The sequence below is a fragment of the Hyla sarda genome, chromosome 1 (genome assembly GCF_029499605.1).
Source record: "Hyla sarda isolate aHylSar1 chromosome 1, aHylSar1.hap1, whole genome shotgun sequence".
NCBI classification, from domain to species: domain Eukaryota; kingdom Metazoa; phylum Chordata; class Amphibia; order Anura; family Hylidae; genus Hyla; species Hyla sarda.
In genome coordinates, this window is record NC_079189.1 from 151,584,930 (window position 1) to 151,596,989 (window position 12,060).

At 44.7% G+C, this 12,060-nt stretch overlaps 1 protein-coding gene and 1 long non-coding RNA gene across 3 annotated transcripts in view; one reads left to right on the forward strand and one right to left on the reverse strand.

Annotated features, from left to right (window-relative positions):
- The window catches only part of LOC130359847 (uncharacterized), a 31,056-nt gene extending 26,081 nt beyond the window's left edge, over nt 1-4,975 (forward strand). The window contains exon 4 of the long non-coding RNA XR_008890483.1: nt 4,230-4,975. This is a non-coding gene — a long non-coding RNA (uncharacterized LOC130359847). The remainder of the gene's footprint in view (nt 1-4,229) is intronic.
- The window catches only part of LOC130359821 (uncharacterized), an 85,804-nt gene that overhangs the window by 13,144 nt on the left and 60,600 nt on the right, over nt 1-12,060 (reverse strand). For both annotated transcript variants that reach the window (XM_056562883.1, XM_056562882.1), the window contains exons 5-6: nt 11,291-11,332; nt 4,992-5,077 (exon numbers count right to left, since the gene is read on the reverse strand). In XM_056562883.1, coding sequence (XP_056418858.1) covers nt 4,992-5,077; nt 11,291-11,332 — 128 coding nt within the window. The remainder of the gene's footprint in view (nt 1-4,991; nt 5,078-11,290; nt 11,333-12,060) is intronic.

Here is a 12,060-nt window from a genome sequence, read left to right on the forward strand (position 1 = left end):
TGGATTCCATATTAGTATGGTATGGGCAGCTTTTTTCTTTTTTGCCCCTATATCTGTTCGTTAGCTTTGCCTTTTTTCTCCCATTGGTGTGTCCCTTCTCCCCCTCCTCTTCTGTCTTTCTGTTGTCTCTGTTTTTGTCTCTTTTTTTTCCCCCCCTCTGGATCAGGCGCCCTGCCTGGCTCTTCCTCCATCCAGCTCCTCCGATTCTCTGGGTTATTGTAAAAGGATTTCTAAAGACTCCACCGCTGCCTGGACCGCTCTGCATTTGTACTACCCGTCACCAGACATTTGGACTGTTGAGGATACCATTTCATTCCTATTTGCCCACTTTTGCCAGGTGTCATGATGCATCTAGTGTCCCTTAACATTAAAGGCTTGAACTCTTATACTCTACTTTATAGTCCCATCTCTCGGGAACAGCTACTAAATTCCATCTCCCAGCTCAGTTACTAAATTCCATCTCCCAGCTCCCCAACGGGAAATCCCTGGCCCTGATGGTCTTTCCCACCAATACTACAAAGTGTTTATGGACTTCCTTGTCTCCTCAAATGTTGTCATATGTTGGCGCTCTTCAAATCTTTTTTGCAAGGGACAGCTGTCACTCCCCATAATCCCCCCCCCCCCCCGCCCTCTCTGCTGGAATCTGCCATTACGGTGATTCCTAAGCCAGGCAAGGACCCAGTGGAATGTGCAAGTTATCGCCCGATCTCCCTATTAAATGCTGACCTGAAGCTTTTTTCTAAGATTCTGGCTGACAGGCTGGGGCAGCTCCTCCCTTATCTACAAAGATCAGGTTGGTTTTGTGGTCAATCACCAGGCAGGAGACAATACCGGGACAACCATAGTCCTCACTGAGGATCTTAACAAGGCTAAGACCCTGGGGCTACTTCTTAGCCTTGATGCCGCGAAGGCCTTCGATCGTTTAAGTTGGCCTTTTTTGTTTGTCGCTCTTGAGGTCTATGGTTTCTCTGGCCCATTTCTGTCAGCCCTTAAAGTCGTACTCTGGTGAAAAACTTTTTTTTTTTTTTTTTAAATCATCTGGTGCCAGAAAGTTAAACAGATTTGTAAATTACTTCTATTAAAAATTCTTAGTCCTTCCAGTACTTATTAGCGGCTGTATACTACAGAGGAAATTATTTTCTTTTGGGATTTTTCTGTCACGAACACAGTGCTCTCTGCTGACACCCCTATCCATTTTAGGAACTGTCCAGAGCAGCATATGTTTGCCATGGGGATTTTCTCCTTCTCTGGACAGTTCCTGACATGGACAGAGGTGTCAGCAGAGAGCACTGTGGTCGTGACAGGATAGAATCCCAAAAGAAAAGAATTCCCTCTGTAGTATACAGCCGCTAATAAGTACTGGAAGGATTAAGATTTTTCAATATGTTTTACTTTCTAGCATCAGTTGATTAAAAAAATAATAATAATTTCCACCAGAGTACAACTCCAGCCCTAAGACATCTTATCCCCTATCAAAAGTATAGGGGATAAGATGTCTGATCGTGGCGGTCCCAACGCTGGGGACCCCCGCAATCTTTCATGCAGCACCCTGCTATCATCAGCCTCCGGAGTGAACATCGTTCTGGGTCTGATGAATCACGATCACAGGGCCGGAGTATCGTGACATCACGGCACCGCCCCCATGTGATGTCATGCTCCACCCCCTCAATGCAAGCCTATGGGAGGGGGCATGCCGGCTGGGATGAGTATATAGAAACACGTGGACCTTTGGGGGGTGGACCTAGGCTGGTCTCCTGACTTTCTCCCCCCCGTATTTTGGCTCCCTTTCCTCTTCTCTTTGTTTTCCTCTCTCTTCCCCCCCCCCCCCTCTTATGTGCTTTCCCTTCCCAATATAGACTAGCCTAAAATCCTGAAGTGTTTTGTTTCTTGTTTCTGACAAGTCAGTTTTTGCTGCAGATCCTGTTTTTGCGTCCCTAAAGTTCCTGATATTTGCTAACTGTTATGCTTCAACAAATACTGCAGATCACTCTCAGTAGCAACTGTTGTTCCTGTTTCACACTCTCTGGTGCTGAGTTTTTCCTCACATTTTTCAGATTTATCTAGGTTCTCTACACTTTAAATTGTACCCCTATGTATCCTAATATCACTCTGAATGTACCCAAGATCAGAGCCCCTACAGACCCTAGACCAGAACTGTTAAAAAATACAGACCCCAGACCAAACCCTAAAAACACAGACCCCAGACCAGACCACACAAAAAATACAAACCCCTAGACAAGACCCCCCGAAAAATGTGAACCCAAGTCAAGTTAAAAAAAAATACAGACAACTTCTCCATAACAAATACAGACCCTCAGTAATACAGACACCAGACCAGAGGCCTTAAAAAAATACAGACTCCAATGTGTAAGGTGCAGCCACTTTGTGTTGCCAGGATGCAGAATTGATGTCACTTAACGTCCACTTCTCCCTTTAACTGAAGGTGTAGAATGTCAGTGGGAGGAATTGTTCATCAAGTACAATAGAGGGGTAAAACGCAAGGGAGACTCTGGTATATGGCATATGTCTGGTGTGGGGGCTGGAGCACATCACAGAGAGCAAACAGTGATGGACACAGGAAGGGTACTCATTGCTCACACACACACAAGTAGGGCAGCTACAGGCTAGAGCAGGTCTATCAGCAATCCTTTGCACTACTCTTAGAGGGACATTAATTTAAACTAATGGCAGAATGGGAGATGGGTGACCTAGGGCCTCTTGGTGGCCCTCCAGGATTCTGCCCAGCCCAGCAGATTTTCAGTCAGAGCCTGCTTTGATTCTGTGTAAGGGTGCTGTCACATATATCGGGCAGTCCGGCTCAGTTTCTCTTCGGCCCTTTTCTAAACTGATCCCACTTTACCATCAGTTGTTGCATCTCTTGTAGGCAGTTTACTGACAATTACTGGAGGGTGCGGTGCCTTCAAAAATACAGCATACAGAGGTACAGTAGGGCTCTAGAGACAACTTATTTTATGTGCATGAGCCCTTAAAGGGGTATTCCAGGATTATTTTTTATTTGACTATGCTACAGGGGCTGTAAAGTTAGTGTAGTGACTGTTTTCTCACAATTCTTCTGTGATTTTCACACCAATATTTATTTGTACCAGAATACAAAATAACTGTTGTCCCAGGTTGCAATGCGGCCGAGACCTGACTCACTAGTCAGCTGATGATAGGGAGCCTGTCTGCTTCAATGGGTGGAGGGATCGTTTTGTGGGAAAGAGATCAATCTGCAACCAATGCAACAGCTGTAGGCACCCTGATTGAAAACCACAGGTCTTTTGAATGGATGCAGCGCATTTATGTTTCAATGGGTGGGGAGCTGATGTGTGGGAGGGAGGAAAATGGAATTATGGGATTTGTAGTCAAAAAAAGAAAACTCAAACAGGAAATACCAGTTCACAAAAAGCTAGCCACAGTATTATGGTAATCTCACAACATAGCCATTTGGCCCCAAGACAAGCACAGAACCTTCCTAAGCATGTCGATTACTGTCTGCCAGGTACATACTAAAATCACCTTATGGTGGATAACCCCTTTAATACTCTACTCTACACTTCTATCATTAATTTATATAAAATAAGAAGCTAAGAAGCGGCTTTGCCTCTGAGACCCACACTTCTAGGTGCATACTTACTTATGTGGTACAGGGCTAGGCAGGCTGCTATCTCCCTTAGGCTCAATCCTCCTGGACCCTCTCAGCTAAAATTCTTCCATGGCACTGGCATGTTCTGATCCCATCTGTCACAAACTTACTTTCCTCAACCACTAAAATACGAGTGGGCTCAGCACCATCTATTTAAACAAGGGTTGCTGCTATACGTATCAAGTGTAGCACAATGTCCAAAAGAAAAAGAAACACATAAAACAGCGCACACCCATATTATGTGTATATCAAAAATCCTTTTATTAATACATATATCAAAAAGACAGACAATATCATAAAAAACACTTAAAAAGGGCCAGATACAGCCAACTGCACAAAACAGGGGGAGCCCCCTTAACAAGGGAACTCCACCCAGGGCACCTGCCTATTACAATACGTAAACAGTTGCCTACTATTCTGAAGAAGGGGCCCTAGAGCCCTGAAACGCATCAATACCTGGCTGAATAAATTTTATTACATTGCAAATGGTACCTTGCCTTTGACTGGTGAATTACCTCTGAATGGTGGATTGCACTGAAACCCGGTTCTTGTTTTTTTTTTTTTCCTCTTCTTCTACCATAAGCATATCGGTAGGTGTATATCCTGACCGATCCCGGGAAAGCACCCCTACAATCATACGTTGATACTGTGGTTGTGTCCGACACACAACCCACCAAGGTGAGCATATTGGAATTATTTGGTTATTCAGCCTATCCATATTGTGCACAGACGGTACTGTCCTATGAGGAGCTCTGCCTTTTTGTCTCTATAGATTGCATGCAATACGTAAACAGCGTCACTATGATATACATGTAGACTGTCACATTATAATATATGGCCAACTGGCCAATATAGTGTCAGACACCACAGGACACTACATTTGGTGCCAAAACCGAGGCTAAACATACTTTTTCAACTGGCCAATATAGTGCTCAGGAATTATTCTGCAGCACTACTCATGTGACACTTTTTTGCTTGAATGTTCTTAATTTTGGGGATGTCAGGGTCACTTATAGTTCCTTACATCAATTGATACTTTAAAAGGGATCAAGTCCTGCAGGAACGCATGGGAATGGAGTTCCTACACTTTTTCCACAGTAGGAATACTGTTCCCATTGGCATGAGTCCTGCAGGACCAGCCCTTGAGTGGACCTCTTGGATGAGTTCCCACACTTTTTTCCCATGGCTTGAAGGCTGTACTTTAATACATACAAATAAAAATAATAATTTAATTTATTAAATTACAACAATCTAAAACTACCACAATGTCTGTCACATAGTTTCTTAAAACTTTACTTGGAGATTTTGTCTTTTACATTTTCTGCTTCAGTCTATGTTAACTTACATATAACTTTTTCTTTCTCCATATGATCCGAGCAACAAAGATGACAACTATAATAAAGACCACCAACACAAGTCCAATGAAGATACCTACAAAAGTAAAATGACATGTAGTATCACAGGAAATAACAAAATACAATCATGTATAAATTAATATTGTAATAAAGTCTTTGTTTTGCTGCCACATCAAGGATGTACATTTAATTGAAACTGTTTTATGTGTTTTACTTGATTTGGGAGTTTTTGTCATTAACTGATTGAATGTCATGTCAATACAATTACACCTGTTACTATTTGCTAGCCTCTATCAACAATTGTCTGCAATTTTCCATCAGTTTTCATAATTATATTAAATTAAGGGTTCAATTGAAGTAAAAATATATACTTTACTGTGGGGAAGAACAGGATGATAAGTTGAGGTATATGGCTATTAATCCAGATTTGGTGGTGAACCCTTAAAGGGGTACTCCGGTGGAAAAAAAAAATTTTTAATCAACTGGTGCCAGAAAGTTAAACAGATTTGTAAATTACTTCTATTAAAAAATCTTTACCCTTCCAGTAATTTTTAGCAGCTGTATGCTACAGAGGAAATTCTTTTCTTTTTGAATTTCTTTTTTGTCTTGTCCACAATGCTCTCTGCTGACACCTCTGTCCATGTCAGGAACTGTCCAGAGCAGGAGAGGTTTGCTATGGGGATTTTCTCCTGCTCTGGACCGTTCCTGATACGGGCATCAGGTGTCAGCAGAGAGCAATGTTTTCCACCGGAGTACCCCTTTAACCTTGGTAAAAATCCTAAGTAAGAAGTACTGTAAAAGTAGTGACATAGTTCCTATTCTCTGGGGTATTATCTTGAAAACATGATTCTGGGGGCCTGAATTCGGCTTTCTTGATGCCTATGAGAATTGCCTTGTTTTGTCACAATGAAGGTAGATGTGAAAAAGTGATATAAAGGCCATTTACAGTCTCTGAAGCAGTACTTGAACAATGGAGGACATGTATCATTTCCAGTGTATAATAGAAGTTTTTTACCCCTCTGCCTGTTGTCTAAATTTGGCGCAGCTGCGTTAAATTTATCATTCTTGTGTAGAGTTTTAATCTCACAATAATACCACTTTTTGCACCCAATTATAACACATCAATTATACCAATGTCCTTATTCTTCATTTAACATCTGTGACACCCCTGTGCAAATCACCTCAAATGTACATGGTGCACTCTACCTTATGGGCCTTGTTGTGCGCCCGCAGAGCACTTTGCGCCCACATATGTGGTATCTCCGTACTCTGGCTAAATTGTGTCCCAAAAAATGGGGATCATTTTTCCCCATTTACCTCTTGTGAAAATGTAAAGTATGCGTCAACACCTTAAATTTTTATACACTAACATACTGGTGTAGACGCCAACTGTTCCTTTTCATAAGGGGTAAAAGGAGAAAAAGTCCCCCAAAATCTGTAAGGCAATTTCTCTCGAGTACGGCGATACCCCATATGTGGCCCTAAAATGTTGCCTTGAAATACGACAGGCCTCTGAAGTGAGAGCGCCATGCACATTTGAGGACTAAATTAGGGACTTGCATAGGGGTGGACATACGGGTATTCTACGCCAGTGATTCCCAAACAGGGTGCCTCCAGCTGTTGCAAAACTCCCAGCATGCCTGGACAGTCAATGGCTGTCCGGCAATACTGGGAGTTGTTGTTTTGCAACAGCTGGAGGCTCCGTTTTGGAAACAGTGGCGTACCAGACGTTTTTCATTTTTATTGGGGAGGGGGGCTGTGTAGCGGTATGTGTATATGTAGTGTTTTTAGGGTACAGTCACACAGGCGAAGGATCACAGCGAGTTTGCTGCTTCTCAATCTTGCAGCACTCCCTGTAAACCTCCGCCCATGTGAGTGTACCCTGTACATTCACATTGGGGGGGAAGGGGGGGGGGGCATCCAGCTGTGGCAAAACTACAACTCCGAGCATGCCCTTTGGCTGTCCGTGCATGCTGGGAGTTGTAGTTTTGCAACAGCTGGAGGCACACTGGTTGCGAAACACGGAAACAGACTCAGTGTTTCGCAACCAGTGTGCCTTCAGCTGTTGCAAAAACTTCAAATCTCAGCATGCAGTGACAGCAGAAGGACATGCTGGAACTTGTAGTTATGCAACAGCTGGAGGCATACTGCTACAACTCCCAGCATGCCCTTTGGCAGTCCGTGCATGCTGAGAGTTGTAGTTATGCAACAGCTGAAGGCACACTGGTTGCAAAACACTTGAAAGTTTTTTACTTAACTTAGTGTTTCCAAACCAGTGTGCCTCCAGCTGTTGCACAACTTCAATTCCCAGCATGCATGGTCTGTCAGTGCATGCTGGGCGTTATAGTTTGGAGGCACAGCTGGAGGCACACGGGTTGGGAAAAAGAGATAGGAAACGAACAATGTTTCCCAACTAGTGTGCCTCCAGCTGTTGCAAAACTATAATTCCCAGCATGGCCAGACATGCTGGAAGTTGTATTTCGGCAATATCTGAAGGGTCAGATGTTGACGAACTACAACTCTCAGCATGCTTGGGCAGTCTGGGCATGCTGGGAGTTGTAGTTTTGCAACAGCTGGAGGTCCACAGTTTGTAGACCACTGTATAATGGTCTCCAAATCTGTGGTCTTCCAGATGTTACAGAACTACAACTACCAGCATGCCTCGACAGAGTGGGCATGCTGAGATTTGTAATTTTGGAACATCTGGAAGAGCACAGATTGGAGACCATTATACAGTGGTCTCCAAACTGTGGCCCTCCAGATGTTGCAAAACTACAACTCCCAGCATGCCCAGAAAGCCAAAGGCTGTCTGGGCATGCTGGGAGTTGCAGTTTTGAAACTCCCAGAGGCAGCAGTGAGATCGCTTTACGGCGATCTCACTGCTGCCAATGAAGATGCCGCACCCAGGTCGTTACCACCGACACGGCTCGACCACACAGGTACTGGGCAAGGCGAGGTACAGGAGGATGAGACAGAGGCATAGTCAACGTAGCAGAAGGTTAAGGCAGGCGGCAAAGGTTCATAGTCAAAAACGTAGCGGGAAAGGTCTGGGTACATGGTATGGCAAACAGGCAATAGGGTACGATTTCTCTTAGGCAATGAGCACTGAAGATCCGGCAGGGATGTGTGGGAGGCGCAGGGATTTATAATATAGTGTTCAGCTAAGGGACGGGGGCACGTGTGCCGAGGCGGGGACGGAGCAGCAGGAGTGGACGTGGGTAAGTGATGGGCCGGGATTCGCATGCGGGCGCATCCCGCAATGCGAATCCTGGCCCAGCCAGTGAGTGGGGACACGCGGCTGCTGCACTCACGGCCGGTGAGCGGTAACACGGGGATCCTGCGCTCACGGCCGGTGAGCGGGGGCACGGGACTACTGCGCTCACGGCCGGTGCTAACCGCCGGAGCACAGTATGTAACAGTACCCCCCCCTTTGGTCTCCCCCTCTTTTTATGACTCAAGAATCTTTTGAGAAGATCCTGATCCAGGATGTTATCTTGAGGCTCCCAGGACCTCTCCTCAGGACCGAATCCCTCCAAGTCTACCAAGAAGAAATGTTTACCTCTGATAAGTTTGAAGTCCAGAATCTCTTTGACGGAATACACATCTGAGGTACAAGAGATGGGAGTGGGAGAAAAGTCCTTTTTAGTAAAATGATTATAGATAACAGGTTTCAGGAGGGAGACGTGGAAAGAATTTGGGATCTGGAGGGAGGAAGGCAGATGTAGCGAACAAGCCACCAGGTTTAAACATCTCTTGATCTTGAAAGGCCCCAAAAAGCGTGGGCCCAGTTTGTAGGAGAATACTCTGAAGCGGATGAATTTTGAAGACAACCACACTTTGTCTCCAGGAGAAAATTCAGGAGGAGGACGTCTCTTCTTGTCTGCTTGACATTTCATTTGTGTTGTGGCACGAAGGAGGGAGAGCCGAGTCTTCTTCCAGATGGTGGTAAAGTTCCTTACTAGTTCATCTGCCATAGGGACACCGGAGGGAGTTGACAAGGGCAGAGGAGGATGAGGATGAAGTCCGTAGAGTAGACTACATAAAAGGGTGAAGTTTCAGTTGATTCGGTATCCCTATGGTTGTATGAAAATTCGGCCCATCGACCATCGACCAGTTGTCTTGGCGAGCGGAGACAAAGTGGCGCAGATAATCTCCCAAAATCTGATTCACCCTTTCAACTTGTCCATTAGACTGGGGGTGATAGGCAGAGGAGAAATCCAACTTAACTTTGAGCCGTGAGCAGAGTGCCCTCCAGAATTTTGAGACCAAATGGACTCCCCAGTCAGAGACTATATGCGTGGGCAATCCATGGAGGCGGAAAATATGATTAAGGAATTGTTTGGCAAGTTGAGGTGCGGATGGTAACCCAGGCAACGGTACAAAATGTGCCATCTTAGAAAATCGGTCCACCACGACCCAGATGACCGTATTGACGCAGGAAGAAGGGAGATCTGTAATAAAATCCATTGCAATGTTGGACCAGGGCTGTTCAGGAATGGGCAATGGATGTAGTAGACCAGCAGCCTTGGTGTAAGGAGTTTTGTCCCGGGCACAAACAGAGCAGGAGCTCTGTTTCAGAGTGGGCCACATATAATGTCGGGAAATTAATTATATTGATTTTCGATCCCGGCATGACCTGCCAATAGAGATGAATAACCCCACTTCAGGATTCGCACCTCGCAGGCGATCAAACGACTCTGAGATTAAAGGAAGGGGATAATGGTTTTTAACAGTAATTTTATTCAGTCCCCTGTAATCGATGCAAGGACGTAAGGACCCATCTTTCTTTTCCACGAAGAAGAAACCAGCTCCCGCAGGAGAAGAGGATTTCCTGAAAAACCCTTTCTGTAGGTTCTCCTGAATATAGGTTGACATGGCCTGGGTTTCTGGAACAGACAAAGGGTAGATACGGCCTCTGGGAGGTGTGGTACTTGGCAGCAAGTCAATAGGACAATAGTATGGACGATGTGGAGGCAAAACTTCAGCTTGCTTTTCACAAAAGACATCAGCATAGTCTTGGAGGAAAGGAGGTAATCCAGGTTGAGGACTAGACGAGGATTCCAACTTGGTCACACGTATGTGAATACAGTGGTCGTTGCAGTACGGACTCCAGCAAAGGACTTCTCCGGTTTTCCAATTCAGCTGTGGAGCATGGAGCAAGCAAGAGAGTTGAAGTACAGTGTGGAAGAACGTAGAAAGACAAATTCTCTTTATGCAGGTATCCGACCTACATCAACAGGGGTTCAGTGCGGTAAAGCACGGTATAGTCCAGTTTTTCTCCGTTGACCGTAGAGATGTTCAGGGGCTTCTGGAGGCGGAAGACCGGCAGATGATACTTATGCACTAAGGAAGCATAAATAAAGTTTCCCGCAGAGCCAGAGTCTAAGAAGGCCAGAACTGAGAGGGTCTTTGGAGGGAAGAAGAAGCTGGACTGTCAAATTTAAGCATGGAGAGGAAGGATTCACACCTAGGGAGGCCTCTCCTATGTAGCCTAGGTGCGAGCGTTTCCCTGCGGCTGAGGGCGTAGAGGACAACCTTTAAGGAAGTGGTCTGCACTGGTGCAGTAAAGACAAAGGCTTTTGGTTCGTCTGCATGTCCTTTCCTGCAGGGTCAGGCGAGTCCAATCCACTTGCATAGCCTCCGCAGCGGGAGGCAACAAAGCAGGTTGCGGAGGTTGGTGGAAGACAGGCGCCAGACGATGGAAGCACCGAGGACGTGCAGATTCCCTTTCTTGTCTCAGTTCCTCTCATCGCTTGGAGAAGCGGATATCGATCCTGGATGCCAATTGAATCAGTTCATTCAAAGAGGCTGGCAATTCCCGGGCAGCGAGGACATCTTTAATTTGACTGGATAAACCTCTCTTAAAAGTAGCGCAGAGGGCTTCATTATTCAAGGACAACTCCGATGCCAAGGTTCGGAACCGGATGGCATACTCGACAACAGTGGAGTTGCCCTGGAAGAGACTTAGCAGAGCCGTCTCGGCAGAGGAAGCACGGGCAGGTTCCTCGAAGACTGTACGAAATTCCATCAGGAATGCCTGGAGATTTGAAGTGATGACATCACTGCGATCCCATCCCGCAATGTGAATCCAGGCCCCGCCGGTGAGCGGGGGCACGGGGCTACTGCGCTCACGGCCGGTGTTAACCGCTGGAGCGCAGTATGTAACAGTTGCCTATAGGCCAAGGATAGATAGGTCTGTAGAATAGTGCATTTAGTGCATTAAGCCCAATAACAAAATGACTACAGCAATTCCAAGGATATTGCATTTCCATCAGAAGGTAAGACTTACCTATATGAATCATGGAATATCTCCTTGGCTCTTCTACAAATGCTTGAAAATAAATAAACAGATTGGTTACACAATAATATGTGTGTTTTTTCATGAACTGATACATTATACTCAACAATTAAAACAAGAAATGGATACATATTCTTTTCTTTGTATCTGTTTTTATTTTGTGATTGTATATTTTGCATTATTTTTCTACATATCAGTTTATGGGCAGCCATCTTGCCTGAGTTGATTTAACAGCATTTAGAGGTATGCTTTACAGTAGCCACATGGGCTATAGGAAACTATAGTCTGTAACTGACTTCTGTCTGAGAGTTTGAGGCATGTTTTGCGATCTGTGACTACATATCTACATAATTTAAGTTATTTTTTGTTTTGGTGTTTAAATAGATAGTGACATGGGAAATAAATAAATAAGTAAATAAAAAATAAACATTCTTAAAAATACAATTTAAATCTTTTACAGTAAAGCTCCTGATATTATGCTGCAAGCAGATCAGTCTGCATGTTGAACAAAACAGAATTACTTGACAGTAGCATTGAATAAGTATAGATCACCTATAATGCCTGTGACAAATAGCACAAAAAATGGGCAGTAGTTTGTTAAAATGGGTTGTCCTGGATTTGAAAAGCATAGCTTCCTTCTTCAAAAAACAGAGTCACACCTGTACCTAGGATATGTGTGGTATTACTACTTGGCTCCTTTCACTTCAGTGGAACTGAACTGCTATACCGCACACTAAGGGTGGGTTCACACTACGTTTTCT